We start from the raw sequence: 22,668 nt of genomic DNA on the forward strand, positions 1-22,668 counted from the left end.
CTGGAGTTCGACGAGTTGCATGTTGAAACTAATGTGTACTGTAAAAATGGTTAATAACAAAGTTGTAGAGAATTTGATAAGCTTTCCAGAAAGTCTAGGATCACTGTTTTTGGATTAGTAGAACTCCAGTTATGAGTGAAACGAGTAGCTACTATTTTGGGGAATAGTCGATGCATTGTAGAAGTGGTTAATTAAAAATCGAGAAGAGATATGCACCTACTCAATAAACATGATGCACGTTGTTAACATATTTGCATTCGCAATACCTTATACCATATTCATGCATCTAGGATCGATGGAAGAAATCACGTTGCTGGAAATCAACGAAGGAGAGGAAGGGGACCAGCAGGAGATTCCTCAAGCCGCAGCTCCCGAAGAAGAGGAGCAGATCCCTGAAGAACTTCCGGAGTGCCCTGACCACCGTCCTACTTCTTTTCTGAAAGGCAAGCATTCTAAGTCTCCCAGTATTTTACAAATTATTATTTGAGTCCTTATGATTGATGCATTAGGTATAAGAGTTGTCTGAAAACACTTGATGCATGGAACTACCTTGTCCAGTTATATACGCCCTTCACCCGGTATAGGTCTAGGATCAAATATTTGCTTAGCCCTGCTTAGACCGGTAGCAGTCGGGTGATTTCCTATCACCTGCGAGATATAGGTGGATACCGAGGCACGGTTGACTATATTTGCTATCGTAGAAAAGAACCATGGTTGGAAAAGTAAATCGAGGCTGGGCGGAGTCTATGGTTGGTTGACTCATGTGATTCCGTCTGTGCCGATTAAGGACCGTACTGTTGTTGGCACTTCTGACAAGATTGAACGCATGCCTATCACTTAGCTGGCCGGATAACTCGTTTCGACCACGAAGCCGAGTAGCTCAACTCAGGCCGGGACCCGTTCTGTTGTGCGCTCCTTCCGGGGGACGATCAGACTGAGCCCAAGGGCAGGCTAGGCCTGAACGTCCTAGCATTTGGTGTCCCAGATTGTGCGGCGCGGTACGGACCCGCGAAATGTGTACCTGAGTTGTACCAAAGGTGACCTAAGGCGACTAATGATCTGGTCTGCCTGGGTTTGTGTTAGGAATAAATTCCCAGCTGGTTGAAATCGATTCGAATCGCCGTCTCTCCCGGATAGTGAGAAACTTGGCTAGCTCCAACATCGTAGTAATTGTACTATGGAATGAGATGGTTCGGACAAACATGAAATTACTACACCTGTTATGGTTACTAATGTATGCTCTTAAAATGATATACTACATGCTTGGCACAGGATAGTTGCTAATGTAGATTGATAGTCATAATTAATTGATAACGGATTTATAATTGTATAATTGAGTTAATCGCTTTTATGCAAAATGTTGTCAAGCTATCTCCACTTATACAGTCTTGCATAATCCTTGGAGTCAATTTGTTTCTGGTTTATGACGGGTAAGTCTAGCTGAGTACCTTCTCATACTCAGGGTTTTATTTCCCATTGTTGCAGATGGCACTGTGTATCATGGTTATTGCAAGAGTTGCTTCTATCCCGCCGTGGATGAGGAGTGAGCCTGGGGCAGGCTTCTTTATTAAATCCTACTATATGCTTTTGTTGGACCGTGATCGTATGATGGCACTGTATTAAACTATGTTGGAAACTCTACTTTCAAACTTAAATTGCTTCCGCTTTTATTTACTCAAACTCGGTTTGTAATAACTTTATTCCGTACTCTGATGATGGAATTGTATCTGCGAAGTTTATGTAACATGCAACATGTACGTTGAATCATGTACGATCTTGGTTGTTGTGGATCGTTTATCGAGACCTGTCGTGGTACTCGATAGACTACCGGGTTTATATGGACTCAAGTATGACAGTGCGACCGCTTGCGGGCCGCCATTGTACTTGTGTTCTTATAAATTGGTCGGTTCTGCGACAGATACCGGGGGCCATACCCCCACAATTCCCGTGAGACATCTTTCTCTAGGCGGTTAAGCCTAATTTAGTGAGCACGAGGCTCCGATACTAATTGAAAGGATCAAGATGCCCAAGAGGGAGGGTGAATTGGGCTAATTCTAAAATTCTTTACAATAATTAAGCCCTACACTTAGCCCACTTCACCCCTTATGCCTAGAATGTGTTTCTAATGTTCTACCGCACTAAAGTTTTGCAACCTAAGTTCTAATCCTACTCTAGCATGGCAACTCTAGGAATGTAAAGACAAGAATTGAATTGCTCAAATGTAAATGCTTAAAGTAAAGAGAGGAGAAGGAACACGGTGATGTTTTGCTGAGGTATCGGAGAGACGCCACTCCCCACTAGTCCTCGTTGGAGCACCCGCCCAAGGGTGTAGCTCCCCCTTGATTAGTGTAAGGATCAAGTGCTCTCTACGGGTTGATTCTTTGACACTCCGTCGCGGTGAATCACCCACAACCGCTCACAACTTGAGTTGGGTCATCCACAAGCTCCGCCGGATGATCACCAAACTCCCGATCACCACCAAGCCGTCTAGGTGATGGCGATCACCAAGAGTAACAAGCACGAACTCTCACTTGACCACAACAAGCCTAATGAGAAGGGTGGATGCACACTTGCTACTCTCCTTGAACTAATGAGGCCTTAATCTTGGATTCTCAAACCTCAATCACCTCACTAGGCTCTTGCTCTCCTAAGCACTCTCAAGGGTGTTTCTCAGCTATTGAAATGGGAAAGAGACCTCCCTTGGATGAATAGAGGAAGTATTTATACCCCCTCATTCAAAATAAACCGTTAGGAGGTTGAGTTAGCACTCTACGGGGTGACCGGACGCTCCGGTCAGTTATCCCCGCCATAGAGCCGTTAAGTTGTGACCGGACTCTGACCAGCGTCCGGTCAGCACTGACCGGACGCGTTCAGTCACGAAAAACACCCTCTGGAACCTTACTGATGTTGACCAGACGCTGGAACCCAGAGTACAGTCACTTCGTTGTTCAGCGTCCGGTCAGTAACCGGATCCTGACCAGAGTCCAGTCAGTACTGACCGGACGTGTCCGATCAGGAATCTCCCTCTCTGGAACCTCTCTGGAGTTGACCGGACTCTGGCACCCAGCGTCCGGTCACTTTTCACTCAGCGTCCGGTCACAACCAGACGGCTCTAGTTGATCAAATGAACTGATCGGACTCTGCTGCCAGCGTCCGGTCAACATTTGACCCTCCATTCACTTCCAACTCGAAATCATATGTGGATAAAGTTTGCTCCAATTGATCTAACGGCTACTTTAGAGCTACCTAGTGCTAGATTTGATAAGTGTGCACCACACCTAACCCACTAGACTCACCTAGGTCAAGCTACTAGTCCATACCCCCCTTAATAGTATGGCCAAAGGAAAAATAAAGTCCTAAACTACTCTAAGTGTCTCTTCAACACCAAACGACACTTAGAACTAGTCCATCCTTAACCTTGTCGTCCATCCTTTGAAAACCGAAACGTTTCCATCGTAGGGGCATGACAACCATGATTGCCCAATCAATTGCCATTACCATGACCTAACTTAAATTGCCTCGGCAAAACACACGTTAGTCATAGTAATCTCGTATTGTCATTAATCACTGAAACCCAACTAGGGGCCTAGATGCTTTCAGGAGCGACGAAGAATCAGCCCGTAGAGAGCACTCGGTCCTTGCGCAGATCGAGGGGGAGCTATACCCTTGCGCGGGTGCTCCAACGAGGACTAGTGGGGAGTGCTGGCTCTCCGATACCTTGGGAAAACATCGCCGTGTTCCTTCCCTTCTCTTTACTTTGAGCATTTACTTTTGAGCACTTCAATTCACATCTTTACATTCCTAAAATTGACATGCTAGAGTAGGATTAGAACCTAAGGTGCAAAACTTTTGTGCGATAGAACAATAGATAACACTTTTAGGCACAAGGGGTGAAATGGACTAAACGGTAGGTCTTAATTATTGCGAGAAAATTTAGATTAGACCAATTCACACCCTCTCTTGGGCATCTTGATCCTTTCACCTCCCTCATAGATGCCTCTCAATGCCTCTCTCTTTCTAGCCGTCGGATCGCTCGTCGTGAGCCGTCCAAAATTCCCCCAAGTATTGTAAAAAAAAATCTAATTTTAATTCCCACCTGCTTCTTCTCGAGGCTTCAACTTGTTTCATTGGAATGGGGCCATAGTTCAAAGGTACAAAACTAGACAATAAATTTGATTTCAATCTCAAACACGTCCCTATAGACTTTGGGTAACGGAAGTATATATGCTAGACACCGATATGGGACCTAGCTATATCCTAAATTTCTATTTGGAGCGTTCAGCTGAAGTTATGGGAACAACAAGGAGATGGTACCCTTGTTTGTCAAATCAAAAAAAAAAAAAGGAGATGGTACCCTTGTATTTTGGAGCGGTCAGCTCAAGTGATAACCCTTGTTTGGTTTAGGGTGATGCTTATATAAAGTTTTGTATTAGTAGAAGAACCTCATGATATGCTGTTCAGTACTATTAATATCGGTGTAAGTAATGCACTCAATTCAACCTAGCTTGTAGCAGACGCTCTTTTAATACGTACATCCTGCCTACTGGGACTTGTTTGAGCATGATACAAGGGGGTTGGTCGTGTCAAGATGGAGCGCGATCTGATTTGATCTGGGTAGTCAGGATCACAAAAACTACATGCATCAGTGTCAGGCGACCGAAGGTTGTAGAAGTCTTGAGCATCTTTGACTGAATAATTAAACTCTAGACCCACGAATGGCATGAAAATCGGCTCTCCTGGCCGATTAACCGATGTTCTCAGTGACTGCTTGACGGGGCTTCCTTCCAGAGGAGCCACCCATGAATGATGAATCTGGTCAATGTTTGCATCTTTTTCTGCAGAGATTTATCTGATACAATCAATCAATGAGAACTGAAAAACACTAGTACTCAAGTTCATCCAGTGTATCGATTTGAAATACATATTGAATCCTGGAGAAATTGCCTCAAGCGAATCTGATCTCCAGACAAACAAGCGAACCCAGCTTCAATTAACCCTGGATGCAGAGCGGCACACTTGTCCCTCGCCATTGACAAACAAATCAGACGAGATCTCTGCTTCACCGAACTGACTGACTAACGATGTCGCCTGGAACGCCGCCTGCAGTATTAATTGTCGGCACCGTGGATCTCCCGGCGAACTTCGGTCCGCCGACCCTTCCGCCCTTGAAAGCTCCACTAATGAAGCATCGCGGGCAAAGCATGATATCCATTTGTGGCAAAAGCATCAAAGAAAGAAGAAGAGCTCCTGGGACATGGTGGAGAGTACATCTGTAAAGGGCCGGGTTGAGCTCCTCCTGATTCCTGAAGTCTTCGACGGTAAGACTACGATCCTGTGCGTTTTGCGTTCTTGCTGTGTGGAGCAGGATTCGAATTTTTGGTTGATTCGTTTTCTACTCGCGGACTCGGAGTCCGATCCCAAGGAGTAGCTAGCTAGTCCGATCCAGCTGGGCCGTCGTGTCCGATCTCCCCGGGCGCATGCAGACCGGCCTATAAAACCTGCAGGCCGCGGCGGCGTGGAATTTTAACATACTCCAAGTTATAAACCATCTGCTGCTTGTCGTTGGCAGCACTATACGCATCAGATTATCGATCTCCGTCGGCACGGCAACGACGACCAACCAAGAATCACAAGATCGATTAGGCCGGAGAAACGACAGCGCGCGCGCGGCCGGGGAACGAGAACGTCAGAACGATGACGGTGGAGACGGGGTCGCACTGGCAAGCAGAGGTGGACTGGGCCTGGGTCGACACCGCCGCTGCGGCCGACGCCGACGACGACCACCCCCACGTCGTCGTGTCGAGGATCAGGAAGGGACGAGGAAGAGGCTGTACGAGCACGGCGAGGGCAAGCTGGACAGGGAGATGGACAAGATGTACAAGCGCGACTACTGGGAGGACCCGGCCTGCGCGCCCCTGCTGGAGCTCTCCGGACTGCTCCTCGCGCGCGCCGAGGCCATCGAGTGCTTCAGTGAGAGCGCGCTCAGGGCCACCGATGCCATGCTCGCCCAGCGGTGGCATGAGTGGGAGCGCCGTAGCAGGGCTGCTGATGAGTCGGAGCCGGCCCGGACTGCCGACGCCGGCGAAGGTCGTTTGTTCTGTTCAGGGGCGGAGGACTCGGTAGGGCAAGGTATGGCGACTTCGCCGTGGATCTCTACCTGGATTTGCCGGCCAATCGCCCAGCCTAGTGCTGCGAGCCACGGATGCTATACCTCTAATTGTAGTGCCTTCTACTCGGCAATAGGCATACAACAGTCGGGGGCGATGGTTAGTTTTCCGGTCCTCTCTGATGGATCCCAAGGTGGCGGCGAAATTGAAGTGCGCGCGTCCACCAGACCCCCGCCGCCGCAGCAGCGCACAGGCAGAGGGGTACGCCGTCTCATTCTTGCGCCCTGTTGGCACAAGGTTCGGTCTTCCTCGCAGGTGGATGAGGACAAGGAGGAGGATTTGGAGCGACGGCGCAACAAAGGGCGAGAAGAACTCTCCAAGGTCGTGGCCTTGGCTGCGGCGGCGAGCCGTCGGCCAAAGGTGGTACATGGCGTTTTGGAGCAGGCACAACCGATCGAGTACAAGTTCTTGGCAAGGAGCGAAGATCAAGATGTCTCCGACGACGACGATACTACACTCTCGTCTCCGATGGAACAGAAGCCGGAGATGCACTCTCCATCCACACAGGAGTTCATCAACGAAGCCATGGACGCAGGCTTTACGTGCAATCAGCTTCTCAAAGCTGAACAGGTATTGGACTCTGGTACGAAATTTTCTTCTGCCGATCGTCTCCTTCCCAATATCATTTTGTCAAAGATGGTTCAAAAGAAATTATCAGTGGTGCCATGGCAAGGTCCTCTACCCGAACCTCGCGTGTCTCCTCTGAGAACGCTGGGTGATGCCATAGCCAAGGCTACCCATAGCAATTCAAAGGGTTGAGTTCGATCTTGCTCTTCTTCTAGATCACCGTTGAAATGTTACACGGCTGATCAGGTTAAAAATTCAAAAGTTTTTGAATCCACGACTACGCTGAACGCCGATCTTCCTTTTCCTCCACTGGCCGGCGCGACTTCCCCGGTCTCGATCGCGGGTGACGTGTGCGGTGTGGAGGGGGGCAACGGAAGGTTAGTTCACGTGATAGCGGAGGACAAGGATCCGAATTCAAAAAAAAACGAAACACACGGTATCCTTTTGCCAATCCGTGCGGCTTCCTCGGTCGTTTCCGGTTGTGACGCGAACGGTGCAGCATTGAAAGGAAAAAACAACCGGTGTCCCGTCCCAGATCGGATCGAACTTGGGCCAGGAAAATTTTTTCGGCCCAGTAAAGGGTTGTGTGCGCTATTCTCTCGTACGGGGACCAAAACCTTGTACCTCTCTCGTACTGCGCCGCCAGAAGCACGATCTTCCTCACCACGCCGCACCTTTGCGCAAGTGGTACGTGAGGGATCACCGATGACGTCGCAGGGTCCGGGCGGTGGTTATGGTGACCAAGCTGGAGGTAGAGGCGCACCTTTCAACCCAGGGTTCAACGGCTTTGCCCCAGGGTTCGGTGGTCGTGGCCGCGGGCGCGACTTCCACCCTAGGGGCCGTGACCGTGGACATGGTGGCAATGGATGGGGATATGGTGGCTATGGGTACGGCTACAATCAAGGGCCGCCACGTCGGCCATATGCTGGAAGAGGAGGTTATGGCGGTGGCCGTCGTCCATGGGCTGGACATGGGCATCGCCAGAACACGGGCCCAGTGCCCAACTATGGCGGTGGCGATTACCACTTGCAGCAGCATGTCGGTGGTGGCCACCACCTCCAGCAGCAGCAGGCCGGAGGCCAGCAGCAGCAGGCCGGAGGCCAACAGCAGCCAGCTGGTGGCGGCCATCTCCAGCAGCAGGCTGGTGGCGGCTTACCTCAGCAAGCCGGTGGCGGCCAGTTTCAGCTGCAGCAGGCCGGCTCCCAACAGCCGCAGCAGGCCGCTGGCGGCCACCCTTAGTACCAGGGTGCCGCAAAGCAACCTCAGCAGCTGGCCGGTGGAGGCCTTCCCCAGCAACAGCAGCAGGCCGGTGGCGGCCCTCCACCTATTGCACAGGCCGGGTTGCATCTCAACCTGGCTGCGCAAGGTGAGGGGGGGCACCAGGTGGCAAGGGCAGAACCAGCCACCGCGATGGTGGTGGATTCGACATCCGTGAAGGCTCCAGAACTTCCCAAGGAGACTGTTCCACCGGCTCCTGGGCCGAAAGGTAATGTGTTAGACATCCCAGAGTCGTCTGATCAAGGAGCAAAAAAAATAAGGGCAAACCGTATTGCTATCGCTGTCGCACTAAAGGGCATACAATTCATGAATGTACTGTTGTGCTTTGCTGCGAGCTTTGTCATGGAGATCATTCAACTAAGATGTGCCCAAATAGTAAAAAAACAAATGCCAGTGCTATTCTTTGTGGATATGCCGTGGAGGGCCTTGGTTTCTATCTTATTCCAGTGGTTGATAACCCAAAAGTTAATGCTCATGAAACAAAAGTTGTGGTACGTGTTCTGGAAGGTTCTTTTACTATTGAGCAATTGGCAGTAGAACTGGAAAGGCTACGACCAGACAAGAATCATAAATGGGAGATTCAGACAACAGGCACTGGTGCCTTTATCATTAATTTCCCTTCAGCTGACCTACTGGATACGGTGGTTAATTGGGGCCCTATGGATGCTAAGGCAGTTCAGGGCAGGATTCAGTTTGAGAAAGGAACTGATAATGAGGTGTACAAACGCGAGATTGACAAGGTGTGGGTACAATTTAGAGGACTACCCAGAGAGTTCAAAGAGTTTCCAGTTATCTGGGCAATTGGAACTATCCTGGGCGTCCCTCGGGCTGTTGACACTGTCTTTACTAAGAACACTGGCAGGGCAAGGTTGAAAGTAGCAGTGCTGGACCCAAAACTCATCCCAGATTTTGTGGATGTGGTTATTGGGGACTATGTTTACGAGCTACAGTTTGGTGTGGAGGAAGAGACCCTCGCTAGTGAGCCACAACTCATTGACTTGGACTCTACCAAGGAGGAGGAGCCTAAGGAGGAGGAACCCAAGAGAGATGGTCCAAAAGATGATAACCCCAATGGGGGAATTCCAGAGGAAAAAATGGATGTAGATGATAAAGCACCTGGTAATGGCAATGGTGAGATTACACCTAATGGACAGCAGAATGCTCCTAATGGGGCGGCACAGCTGGAGGAGATTGGTGTATCTACCAACAAGCCAAACATCAAACCAAGGGTCCTCCTCTCCCAATCTACTGGAGCTTTAGATGGTATTGGAGTATGGAAAGCGACTAGGTTGCCTTCACAGACCGACTCTGGGACTCCTAACAAAAAATTCAGCAAAGGGACAGTCTCTCCAGTGAGATCTAGCAAGAGGAATGCCGAGACTGTGGATCTGGATTCCACCGAGAAGGCGGCTAAGCTTAAAGCAAAGAAGAACCTCGAGTCCGCGACTAATAAAGGTAAAACGTAGCAACCTCACTCTTTTATTTCTCGAGATGATTCTTCTTTACTTAGTTCAACAAAATCTTTAGGAGTTGTTTTAGGTAGCAATGACCATGACATTTTTAATTCTTTAAAATCCCTGAAAGACATTGAGTACAATAGATTGATCGAGAACACTAAACTAAGGGAGGACAGTTTTGTTTTAGTAGAAGATACCTCAACTGTTGGTTCTAATGATGACAATATAGATCTAGAAGTTTTAAACCATATTTGTTCAGAAATCGCAGAAGGGCTAGGTGATGGGGGTTGTGATCCTGTGATTTTACAAACCCCTGTATCACAAAGTAAAAGAGGGCGCCCTAGGCAAAAGAAAAAAAGTAATAAAAGTTGTTCAAGATGAAAGGAATTTTCTGGAATTGTAATGGGTTCGCGGATGGTAAAAAATATAGATTCTTGTCTGACTTAACAAAGGACAAAAGTCTAGATTTCATCGCCTTATCGGAAACGGGTAGAGCCAGCTTTCCACAAAATACTCTTAACACCATTTGTGCTGGTAGAGATTTTGTTTGGCACTGTATGGCTCCACATGGCAGATCCGGTGGCTTGATTTTAGGCGTTCATTTGTTGACCTTTGACGTTGGGGAAATTGAGGAAGGGGGTTTTTTTATCCGTTTTAAACAACGACACAAAGAAGATGATTTTAAATTTAATCTTATTTCAGTTTATGGTCCTGCCCAGGCGGAGTTTAAGTCAAACTTCTTGTCTGAGATGATTCGGGTATGTTCAAAGGAAACCTTACCTATTATTATAGGTGGTGACTTTAACATTATTCGTAGACCAGACGAGAAAAACAATGAAAATTACAGTGATAGGTGGCCTTTTATGTTCAACGCAGTAATTGATGCCTTAAATCTTAGAGAAATTGAGTTGTCAGGAAGAAAGTTTACCTGGGCTAACAATTTGCGTAACCAAACCTTTGAAAAATTAGACAGGGTGTTAGTATGTACAGATTTTGAGTCAAAATACTCTTATTCAACTGTACATAGCCTAACCAGAGAAATTTCTGATCATACACCTCAGCTTTTTTCTACAAATGACTCGTCCTCAACTTATCAACCTCAGTTCAAATTTGAATTAGGCTGGTTGTTAAGGGACGGATTTTGTGAGATGGTTTCAGAGGTTTGGCAGAACACTCTAGTTTCAGGCTCACCCATCGAGAGATGGCAAATGAAAATCAGAAGACTTCGTCAGCATCTTAGAGGATGGGCGAAGCATGTGAGTGGCGAGTATAAGAAAGAAAAAACAACACTTTTAAACAAACTAGATGATCTAGATAAGAAAGCAGAACATACCATGCTCAATGACTCAGAGCGAGATCTAAAGCACGTGTTAAATGAAAGGCTTGCAGAGTTACTAAGAGAAGAGGAACTCAAGTGGTACCAAAGGGCTAAAGTGAAACACCTTCTTGAAGGTGACGCGAACACAAAGTATTATCACTTGCTAGCCAATGGTAGACATAGAAAAACTCGTATTTTCCAGCTTGAAGATGGTTATAGTATTATAACTGGTGATGCTCAGCTTAAAGAGCATATTACTAGTTATTACAGAAACATGTTCGGCCTATCTGATGATTCTCTAATATCTCTAGATGAATCTCGGACGGAGGACATACCTCAAGTTTCTGATCTGAAAAATGAGTTCTTGATAGAGCCTTTCACACAAGAGGAAGTCAGAGCGGCAATTTTCCAAATGGAACACAATAAGGCGCCCGGACCAGATGGTTTTCCACCGGAGTTTTATCAAGTTTTCTGGGGCTTAATTAAAGATGATTTGATGGCTTTGTTCTCTGATTTTCATCATGGAACAGTACCTCTTAATCGTCTTAATTTTGGAAACATTATATTGTTGTCCAAAAAGAAAGATGCAAGAGTTGTTCAACAATACAGCCCCATCTGTTTGTTGAATGTCTCTTTCAAAATCTTCACAAAAGTTGCAACAAATAGATTAACTACTATTGCCCAGAAATTAATAAGACCGACTCAGACAGCTTTCTTACCAGGAAGAAATATTATGGAGGGTGTAGTGATACTACATGAAACGTTACATGAACTACACACTAAAAAACAAGACGGTGTGATTTTTAAAATAGATTTCGAAAAAGCTTATGATAAAGTAAATTGGAGCTTTTTACAGCAAACATTAAGGATGAAGGGTTTTTTCACAAAAGTGGTGTGAATGGGTATAGAATTTTACACAAGGAGGCAATGTAAATATTAAAGTTAATGACCAACTAGGGCCGTACTTTCAGACTAAAAAAGGACTTAGGCAAGGTGATCCCATGTCACCCATACTATTCAATATAGTGGTTGATATGTTGGCCATACTAATTGCCAGAGCAAAGGAGGCAGGGCAGATAGAAGGGGTTATCCCCCATCTTATTCAAGATGGTTTGTCCATCCTTCAGTATACGGATGACACAGTGATCTTCATGAGCCACGATGTTGAAAAGGCAGTTAATATGAAACTGTTGCTAAGTACATTTGAACAACTATCTGGCTTAAAGATAAACTTCCACAAAAGTGAAATCTTTTGTTTTGGAAAAGCTAAAGATCACGAAGAGTTTTATTCGCAACTGTTCGGATGTGCCATTGGTAAATACCCATTTCGCTACCTGGGGCTACCTATGCATTTTAGAAAATTATATAATAAAGACCGGAAGAGCATCGAAGAGAGAATTGAGAAAAGACTTAGTGGGTGGAAAGGTAAACTGCTAACAGTCGGTGGTCGATTAGTCCTTATAAATTCGGTGTTGTCTAGCTTACCGATGTTTATGATGTCTTTTTTCGAATTACCGAAAGGAGTATTAGAAACAATTGATTGTTTCAGGTCTCGTTTCTATTGGCAAAATGACCATCATAAAAGGAAGTATAGATTAGTTAAATGGGAAATTATGTGTCAGTCGAAGGACCAGGGAGGTCTTGGGATACAAAATTTAGAGGTCCAAAACAAATGTTTGCTTAGTAACTGGCTGTTTAAGTTATTAAATGAGGACGGATTATGGCAAGAGTTATTAAGAAATAAGTATATTAAGAATAAGACACTAGGAAGTTGTGAAAAGAAACCAAGGGACTCGCATTTCTGGAAAAGCCTCATGAATATTAAAGATACTTTCTTGAAGTTAGGACATTTTAATGTCAAAGATGGGTCAAGACTAGATTTTGGGTTGATACTTGGCTGGGCAATAAACCTCTCAAGGATAAATTTCCGGCGTTGTTTAATATTGTAAGAAGAAAACAAGACACTATTGCTACAGTTTTGAGTTCCCCCGAACTAAATATCTCTTTTCGCAGAAATTTGGTGGGTGTGAACTTATTAAACTGGAATAGAATAGATGCTTCTTTACAATAAATTAACTTACTGCAGGAAAGGGATGTGTTTGTATGGGGCTTCAAGGCTTCTGGATTTTTTACAGTCAAGTCTATGTATGCTGCATTAATTAACAATGGGGTGAGAGTATCACAAGATATTTGGCAAACGAAGCTCCCCATGAAACTAAAAGTTTTCATGTGGTATTTAAAAAGAGGAGTGGTTCTAACCAAAGATAACTTAGTTAGGAGAAATTGGGCTGGAGACAAGTCGTGTTGTTTCTGCTATTTCTCAGAGTCAATTCACCATCTCTTTTTTTTATTGCTTTTATGCCAAATTTTTGTGGCGCTCTATACATATTCTTTTTGGAATTTCACCTCCCACGAACATAGATGATATGTTTGTTAATTGGTCTAAATTGGGTAACAAAAAGTATAACACATTGTTATTAACAGCAGTTGCAGCACTACTGTGGGCAATATGGCTAACAAGGAATGAGGTAGTTTTTGACAAATGCAAACCCAAATCTCTTTTGCAGGTACTGTTCCGAGGGACACACTGGCTACGTCAATGGGCCAACTTGCAGCGGCATGAAGACCTGAAAGATCAAATGATCTCTATGTCTCAACACCTTGAGAAGTCGGCTCTACAATTCTTTGGTTCTAATGGATGGCTTTCACAAAGACATGTTGGTTTTGTTTAGTCAAGAACTTTTTACTTGTTCTATTAGTTGTGAGACTGGTGGTTTTGCCTGCAACCGTACTTTGTGAACGCGTCTGGAGTTTGTAATAATTAGCCTGATTCTATCCTTGGATAGATGAAGCCGGATATTTTATCATTTATCTAAAAAAAGTGCCTTCTACTCGTCTCCTCTCTCCTTAATATTTTTTTCTCATTGTTGTTCCGTTTAGGTATAAATAATTTGGTTGGTTAATTTTTTTAGTACAATAAAATGGTTAACGTTAGTATTAAATAAAAGATGCATACAAAAGCAAAGGGAACTAGTGGTACATATATGTTGCAATTAGCAAAGATTGATATAAAGATTATTTGATATTTGTGCTCCTATACCAATATATAAGATTATTTGATATTTGTTCTCTCATACCAATTGTGCTCTTAAATCATTTCGATTTTCAATTTTACTTTTCTATTTTTGTTATCAACTTCGCCATACCTTAAATTATTTCCGTCCTCCGCCGCTGGTTCTGTTTCTGGAGATCAATCGTGGACAACCTAGCTGCCCTGCTACGCTATTTTCTAGGATGATCTACAAATACTACTGCTACGAGTAGATAGGATCGCAGTGCTGCATGCATGCGCATGTGTACGTCAGTACGTGTATATGTCACAAAGGAGATATAATTTATTACTGTAGTAGTAGTATTTTGTTTGTTATTATGTTTCCATTTTGCATCCAAGTTCCCAACCAATACAAGCCGATTATTTGGTCCTTCTTACGATGCCACATCTTTGATATTTTTTACGGTTTTTATTTATTTGATGGCACATTTAGTTCGACAACAATGAATTAAAGTGTTCACTTTGTTACACCTTCATTTGGCACAGTTCCACTTCACCAGTAGAGTTTTTTTATTCTTTAGCTACAAAAGCAGCTTCAAAACAGCTCCTCCTGGTAGACAAAAAGAACGAAAAAACTATAATGCCTTTCTCTTTTTTCATGTTCTCATATTTCCTCTTCTTATTTGCTTGGCCAGGGTCTTATCTTCTTGCTCGATCTGCTTCTTCACCGATAGCCCGTGCGCGCCCGACGGCCGCGCATGCCTCGGCAGCTGCGCAGCCGTGTTCTTGCAACCGTGCCTACGTCCTTGCTAGAGGCAAATCCGACCTTTGACGCATGCCGTGGCCCACGGTGCAAGATGAAGATGAGAGAAGCTACTACTTTTAGCTCTATCTCTCATCCGCCCCTTATAAGAGCAGGTTTTCGGAAGCTCATCATGTGGAGCCATTTCATTTTCACCCATTTGGCACAAACACAGCTCCAAACAGCTCTAGGAGCTGGTGGAGAAGTTGTGCCAAACGAGGCCTACTTAACTTAATCTATGCATTAAAGGTGCTACAATTATGAAATACGGATACTACCTCCATCTACAAATGAGTGCAATTCTAGGTGTATTGTTTGTTAAACTACCCAAATTTATTGTTGAAAGGATCGAAATTTCGCCTAGAGTGGGGTGAATAGGCACTCCTAAAAAAATAAAACTTCCGGTGGATATCAGGACCAGAAATTCCGACGGGGTAACGTGAAATTTCAAGTGGAAAAGGATTACGCCTATATAATCGATTCTACTTGTTACCAAAGGTTGATAGGCATGTAGTGAGTTGATTCCTTGCAAAACCTACAACAAAAACACAAAGAACAAGTAGATCGGGGTGAATCTCCCAAAAGTAAACATGAACAATAAGAACATAAGAAAAAGCAAAGGATACACCCGGTTTGTTTACCGAAGTTATTCAGATTCACCTCCGTGAATCCTACATCTTCGTTGAGGCACTCCCAAGGGTGTGGGTCTCTTTCAACCACTTTCATCGCTTCACTGCCTTGATCTCTTCCTTGTGGAGGTGGGATCATGGCCTTCACAAACTTCCCATAGCTCACCACAAGCACGGAAGCTCACCGGGCAACTCCTTGCTATCTAGAAGGCTTCACCTCCAAGAGCAACAAACGCTACACCAAAATGCTTTGACAAGAATCACAAGTGCTCAAGGGTGGGGTTTGCTCTCTCTTGCTCTTGCTCCCTGGATGTCTCAACCCAACTCTTTGGATGTCACAAGAATCAAACAATCCTCATAAAGAGGGAGAGAGGAGATTTCAAATGGCCTAGAGAGGTGTTCTTCTCAAAAGTGTGTGAGTGAATGTGTTAAGAGTGTGTGAGAGAGTCCGAAAATTCAGGTGTGGGGGCCCAAAAATTCCGGCAGTGATAGAGGCTTCCGACCCACCAGTGATTATCAGATTTGGCGTAAGTGTTGCACCTCTAGTTTTCCATTCCCTCTTTTAGCATCTCCTGCTTGATGGGATGCGACCAGAGGTGGCAGTCCAATTTCTCCAGCATATGGGCAATAAGCAAATTGGGATCCGGCATGGTAAAACACTCTTCTTTCCATATTTAATTATGCGAGCTTGAGGACTGAATGGCGTGAGGATTTCCATGTTCATGAATTGGCTTGCTCAAACTGCAAACTGATATGCTCTAGTGAAGCTGAATAAAGAAATAGAGAGTTTAGTCCACACTTGAACAAAGAAATTATCACCAGCGCACCCTGCAAAACCGATATTGAATTGGCTTGTCATTTTCAGAGTATATTAGCATCCCAAACTGGCTTGCCATCCTGTACTTGCTGAATGCTGACATTGCTATGGCTTTCAGTAGCCATTCGTTACACCTTGCTCATGATCAGTTGTAGCTTGGTACTGTTGTACAGGAAGGAATACTAGCTGAGTTAGATAGTTGTTTTTTCTGTTAGAAAGATGTTCCCAACATGTATTAGAATGTTCAGATATTCAGTTCATCAACACTTGATGTTGCTTTTTGTTGATTCAGAAAATGAATGTTGACATTATGGTATTATAAAAAAATTACATTAGCGATATAAATACTTGCTAGTGACATCCATCTACATAGGTATATAAGGTTCCGGGAAAATATGGCACACCGCTCTAGGGCCTGTTTGGATGCTGCCTCCCAGGCACCTCCGGCGCCGGGCAGAGTCCCCAGGCGTTCGATTTTCATCGCCTGGGGCTGAGATTGGTTGCCTGGCAGGCACGCCCAGGCGAGGGCGGCATCCAAACATGCCCTAGTTGTTTGGTTGTTGTCTCTTGTCTCATGAGTTGCTAGGGTAGTAGGGTGTGCTACGCCGTTTGTTGTTGTTTCAGTGTGCTCAATGGGATGCATTCCTGAGCAAGCTGTCATAGTTGCTTAGGGTCTGTTTCACTGTTTGATTGCCTGATTTTTTTTAACCCCTTATCCAGGGCCCTACAGTGTAGTTCATCCATGTTTGGTTACCTGCACAAGTCCATATGTAGACTAACACTATTCCAAAGCAAACCCAGCCTGCATCCCACTATCTGGCTAAATCCTGTGTATTCAGCTATGCACACTTCCTACTGCGCCCGCTCTGCAGCCCAAGACACGGTCTGACCACTTATAGGAAACCAATCATATATATAACTGTACAACTTCCTGTACAAACCAAACGGTACCAAATTGCATTGCCTTGTCCAGGTTAACGGTATGCTGCATAACCTCTAATACAATGCAATACTAATGCGAGTAATCAAACAAACCCTTAATAGCTGAGAGATCGTTGTGTGTCTTTTTTGCTCGATTTTCGTTATAAATTAAAGGAATTGTCTTCTTGTATAATAATATTAAGGTTAAACAAAATCTTTCACCGTCCTTTTGTAAGAAACAAATAATGTTTTATACTCCCTCCGTTTTAAATTTTTAGTCACTCTGATTTTTTTTAAAAAGAAAATAAAAGCGACTTATAATTTGAAACGATGATGGGAATACAGTTTGGTTTGGTCAGTTTAGTTATACAGTTATAAGTAAGCTTATGTCTTGTCATTGCCTTTGGTGATACTCATTTTTTTAATACACGGTGTTCGAAACTCTAGCTTCATACTTTCAGTAACAGGGGTGTTGTCTTTGGTAAAACAAAAAAGAATTTTTATCAAATAACGGACCTGAAAATGTACGAATGGGACCTTTGGTGTTTACAGAGGCAAACGGCATAATAGCAAATGACAAAACAGTTAGACTGAGATCCCCCTTGTTGGTCAGAGGCCGTCCATTGCGGAACCAACGGCGGATGCTCCTTCACGCGGTTTTGAACACTTCAGCCCCAACGATTTGTTCGGTTCGTCGACGACAGACAACCTCCATTTCCCACATTCCACCCCCTCTCTCCGGTCCCTCTTCTTCCCGTCCTCCGCCACACGCCGCCGCCGTCTCCGGACAGGAAGGAACGGGGGCGGGAAGATGATGATGACGCGGGCCCCGATGGGGCCGATGGAGGGCGCGGCGGTGGACGAGGTGGTGCGCCGCCTCGTGGAGGGCGGCCGCGGCGGTCGCCAGGTGCAGCTGTCCGAGGCGGAGATCCGGCAGCTCTGCGTCGAGGGCAAGCGGGTGCTCCTCTCCCAGCCCAACCTCCTCCGAATCCACGCCCCCGTCAAGATCTGCGGTAATCGTCGCCGTTCTCTTCCCTATCTGTCTATCTGTCTACCTGGGCGATGCCGCCTAATTCCTTCCCCTTTTCGTTTGGGCCGCCGCCTGATTCCTCCGCTGTCTCTCGTCGTCGTGGTATCCCCGATGTGGATTGGGGAAGGGTAATTTGGTTGTGCTATTTTTGGTTTCGTGGAGAATTGCTCAGTCATGCTTGGATTTCGGCGACGCGGGATAAAAAAATGTTGTTTGCTAGGATTAACTCATTGGTGCCATGTTTTCCTGTCTGCATTCCGTACGTGTTACGTTTGCAGCCTGAGCCCTGAGGGCATGGGAATGATTGATGGAAGTATGGATAAGTTGGCGGGGTAATGATGTATGTTTAGGTACAAGGGAATAGCCCCTTCTCTGTTCTATCTTCCAAGCCTAATCTAGTTAGGATAACGTTTTGTCCATATATCAATATATTGCTCCTTCAAAAGTTTTATTTCCAATAATCTATAATTCTAGCAAATACTATTATCAGTTGGTTATGCACAACCTGCTTGACGCTCATCATTTCCACAGAGAACCTGTATGTGTAGACTCTGTTGAGTTCGGTGAACTGACTTGTGAGATTGAGAATTGTGTTGACATGAACACAGCAGTTCTCTTTTCATACCATGTATTTGTTCTATAAATATAAATTCTTGTACATCTAGTCAAAACAATTCCGCCTTATCAGTTGTGGTGTCCTGCAGGTGATATCCATGGCCAGTTTGTTGACCTTCTGAGATTGTTCGATTTGGGTGGTTATCCTCCAGCTTCAACTTACGTATTCCTCGGAGACTATGTCGATAGAGGCAAACAGAGCTTGGAGACTATATGCTTGCTCCTGGCGTACAAAATCCGGTACCCCGAAAAGATTTTCCTGTTGAGGGGGAACCATGAGGATGCGAAGATCAACAGAGTCTACGGTTTCTATGACGAATGTAAGAGGAGGTTCAATGTTCGGCTGTGGAAGATATTCTCCGATTGCTTCAACTGCCTGCCCATTGCAGCGCTCATTGATGACAAGATACTGTGCATGCATGGTGGTCTCTCGCCCGAGTTGACTAGTTTGGACCAGATAAAGGATATTGAGAGGCCTGCTGAGATTCCTGATTATGGTCTCCTGTGTGATCTGCTGTGGTCTGATCCTAGCCCCGATGGAGAAGGGTGGGGGGAGAGTGACAGAGGTGTTTCGTGTACGTTTGGTGCAGATAAACTTGTAGAGTTTTTGGAGAAGAACGATCTCGATCTTATATGCCGAGCTCATCAGGTTTGTGAAAGTTCATCTTCTATCCTGCTTTATTAATTATATTCTTGGTTCTCTGTGAGCTCTACCTGACAGTGCTGTCATGGCCCTAGGTGGTTGAAGATGGTTATGAGTTCTTTGCACAACGAAGATTAGTGACAATCTTTTCAGCTCCAAATTATTGTGGAGAATTCGATAATGTCGGTGCTCTATTGAGCATAGATGAGAGCCTAATGTGTTCATTTCAGATCCTGAAGCCAACTGATATGGGTCCACCGCATGCAAGAAAACAAATTCCAAATAAGGTAAATCAGCTACCTTCACATAGGAATATAGGATTAGTGTTCAGCTATAAAGCTACAAGTTGAATCATTAGAGATCAGATGTTTGTTATAGTATTATCATGTTAGCTAGAGGTCTAGAACCCATGCTTCACACATAATGACATAAGGGAAGAGTATTTGAGACTCCAGCTATCAGCTGATGCCAAAAAAATGAATTCTTGGGAAATACGATGTGTGCAGGATCTATTATGGTTTGCTAATTCTAAAGCTTGCAATGCCTAGTAAATTACATTTGACACCATGACCCCATCACTGATGCTTATTCATTAGAAAAGCTTAGGGATGATTTCCTTCCATTAACAATCTCTTCTGCTAATACTTGAATACATAAGGATGGTGATGAAATCATTACCAGATATTATTTAATGAACCTTTTTCCTGAGATAACCGCTTCCATCTCGTCAACCTCACGACATATCCTCTAATGACAATATGTTGGCATTTGTCACATCTGATTAGCAAAACTATTGATTCTTGAATAGCGGTAGGCTTATAGAAAAAATCTCCTGCAGAGTGTCCTAATTGTTCACTTGTTTAGTCAGAGAACGATAGGGGTTAGTAGGTTTCTGTTTGAGTACTCACCAAAGACCTAATAGATCAAGATGCTTAAGTAATGATATCTAGTAGTAGTACAGCTCACGTTGTTCTGAATAGATCAGGGGTTATAGTAATATCGGCAGTGTTTGCATAGATCATCCCTTCTGAAATTGTCTATGTAGATGAGCTAACCAGTGACCATCATATAGCTACGTGTGAACCACCCAAGGTGCAAAAAACAAATGACTCCCCATTGGATAATTTTAATGTACTTTACGATACTTGTTTATATTCAAACCAAACTGTACTTTGCGCCAGGCGTATGATTTCAAGGCAAGCAAAACTGATTACACCACTCTGTCTCCCACTTTACAGCCAGCAAGAGGGTGAAGCCTTCGACCAGCATCCAATACTTTTCAGCATCATGATCGTCAGTCAGCTCAAAGGGGGGTGATCTGTTGTTTGGATAGTTGGATCCACCAGGGCATGGCATTAGACATCCATCAGCCAATCCATCCCCTTAACCGCCCTCTACTCAGGCGTCTTGGGTGGTGGTGGTGGTTTGGCTGTAAAGGATATTATTCTGTACAGCATTAGGTTGGATTCAGCACACCATCTGTTTTATTGTTCTTCCTGCCGGCCGGCACAGGACCTCATTGCCAGCATGACATCCACAGTACATGTTAGTAGTCTCTGTTTGTTTTTTCTTAGCTGTGCCATGCGTTGTTTTTGTGCGTGACTTGATGTATGGTGATTTTTTATCATATCTTTGTAATATGTAGATGTTGCAGGAAATAGGTCTGCACAAACGTTGTGTCCATCAGCAGTACCGTTCTTTTTTTACCTTCCTTTCATTTCTCTTGTGGGCCTGGAAGATGTGAAGCTGCATGCAATGCAAGGGGAAGATAGCGGTGACCACGGGCAGCTAAAAGGAAACGTTTAGGGCGTGATTGGTTGCTTTGGTGAGGGGGAGTTGGGATGGAGAGTCGGTCTAGGATGTGAGATGTATGCTTAAACCGTGCACTTAGTTGTGTTTGGTTGTCTTTGTTGTTGGTTTAGTATGAGATAAGATCTTGTTTGGTTGCATGTATGGATGAGAGTTTTGAGTGTATGACACATGGGTCCCTACGCTATGCCTGAATCAAGCCATCCTGTATGGAGAGGGAAGTGAAAATTGAGAAAATGAAATCGTGCGGGATGAAGGAGAGCAGATAAATGAAAGGATATAGGCGAAAGGTGCGAGAAAAACAACCAAACACACCGCATAAATGAGGTCAGACATCGATACAGTGCGAAGCCGGTCTGATTCGGACTACCAATCACGCCCTTTAGTGGCGACGGGGAACAAACGCGAAACAACGTGTATCGGGTTGCACTGCGAATCCGCGATCGGTTTCCGGAGCAAATTGGACGAACCGAATAAGCAGACACTAATCTATGTTCAGTTTTGGAATCAAGTGCTTGTTGTTTCTGGCTCCTGAAGACGAAATTTCGTACCAAAATCTTTTTTTTTCCAGGTGCATTTACCTAACCCGAATTCAGAGGCAAATCCTGCGCAATCGGTGGATGCATATTGAAAGGTTGTTTATCTAGTTGTTGCATTTTGATTTAATTGGCATTCACTAGGTTTCTACAGGATTTAATTTGCAACTAGGTAGCGTACCCGTGCGTTGCTACGGGACAACTAAATCTTTTGTACTAGAAACACACGGTCGCACGATAAGATAACAATACTGTTAAATTAAATACCGTAGTCAAAGTGACATTTAATTCAAAAAGCAAAGTTCATGAAATTAACACAGTCACGGAGAGCGCGACGTCGCAGGCTTACAAATTCTACTGTATAGATTTTTTTTTATACGGCTAAGATAATATTTTATATCGGCAGAAAGAATTCTACGATATCCATTTCTTTCATGCGCTAATAAATCCATGAATAAGTTTCGCAGCATCTCCATATAATCATGTACACACAGGTTCGAGTATATATGTAAATAGGTTCGTGCCCGTGTGTTGCTACGGGACAACGAAATTTTTATACTAAAAACACACGGATCACACGATAAGATAACAATACTGTAAAAGTATATGACCGACGTTAAAGTGACATTTAATCCAAAAAGCTAAGTTCGTGAAATTTACAGTCACAGAGAACGTGGCGTCGCGGGCTCACAAACTCTACTGTGTAGATCTTTCCGTGATGCGGCTAAGATCATTTTTTATACTGGCAGGAAGAGATTTCCGATATCCATTTCTTTCGAGCGCCAACAAATCCACGAATAAGTTCCACCACATCTCCATACCATCCTGTACACGACGCTGACAAGCAAATTAGCCACAACTTATGTAATTAGTTTTATAATTAGCTCATGTTTAATCCTTCTAATTGATATCTAAAAATTCAATGTGTCAGAGACTAAAGTTTAGTCCTGGGATCCAAACAGCCCCTAACTCTCGACTCATGCTGGCTGCTCACTTGTACCACCATGCCTATGTGTCTGCACGTATA

The 22,668-nt window shown here is 44.5% G+C and overlaps 2 protein-coding genes and 1 pseudogene across 2 annotated transcripts; all 3 read left to right on the forward strand.

The window, feature by feature from the left end:
- The first annotated feature begins 7,439 nt into the window (after positions 1-7,439).
- LOC136515400 (uncharacterized) lies at positions 7,440-7,973 on the forward strand. The gene has a single exon (XM_066508998.1). The coding sequence runs from the start codon at positions 7,440-7,442 to the stop codon at positions 7,971-7,973; it is 534 nt and encodes a 177-aa protein (XP_066365095.1).
- A 171-nt stretch (positions 7,974-8,144) lies between these two features.
- On the forward strand, positions 8,145-9,478 carry LOC136515401 (uncharacterized; annotated as a pseudogene).
- An 8,238-nt stretch (positions 9,479-17,716) lies between these two features.
- Positions 17,717-21,266, forward strand: LOC136516440 (serine/threonine-protein phosphatase PP1-like). The gene is made up of 4 exons (XM_066509834.1): positions 17,717-18,021; positions 18,743-19,302; positions 19,392-19,583; positions 20,535-21,266. The coding sequence occupies exons 1-4, from the start codon at positions 17,820-17,822 to the stop codon at positions 20,547-20,549; spliced, it is 969 nt and encodes a 322-aa protein (XP_066365931.1). The 5' UTR covers positions 17,717-17,819; the 3' UTR covers positions 20,550-21,266.
- Positions 21,267-22,668: the final 1,402 nt, after the last annotated feature.

The sequence above is a fragment of the Miscanthus floridulus genome, chromosome 17 (genome assembly GCF_019320115.1).
Source record: "Miscanthus floridulus cultivar M001 chromosome 17, ASM1932011v1, whole genome shotgun sequence".
NCBI classification, from domain to species: domain Eukaryota; kingdom Viridiplantae; phylum Streptophyta; class Magnoliopsida; order Poales; family Poaceae; genus Miscanthus; species Miscanthus floridulus.

Coding starts and splice junctions, on each gene's coding strand:
- LOC136515400 (XM_066508998.1), top strand. CDS start 7,440: ATGACGTCGCAGGGTCCGGGCGGTGGTTATGGTGACCAAGCTGGAGGT.
- LOC136516440 (XM_066509834.1), top strand. CDS start 17,820: ATGATGATGACGCGGGCCCCGATGGGGCCGATGGAGGGCGCGGCGGTG. Junction 18,022..18,742: donor CGCCCCCGTCAAGATCTGCG/GTAATCGTCGCC, acceptor GGTGTCCTGCAG/GTGATATCCATGGCCAGTTT. Junction 19,303..19,391: donor TTATATGCCGAGCTCATCAG/GTTTGTGAAAGT, acceptor TCATGGCCCTAG/GTGGTTGAAGATGGTTATGA.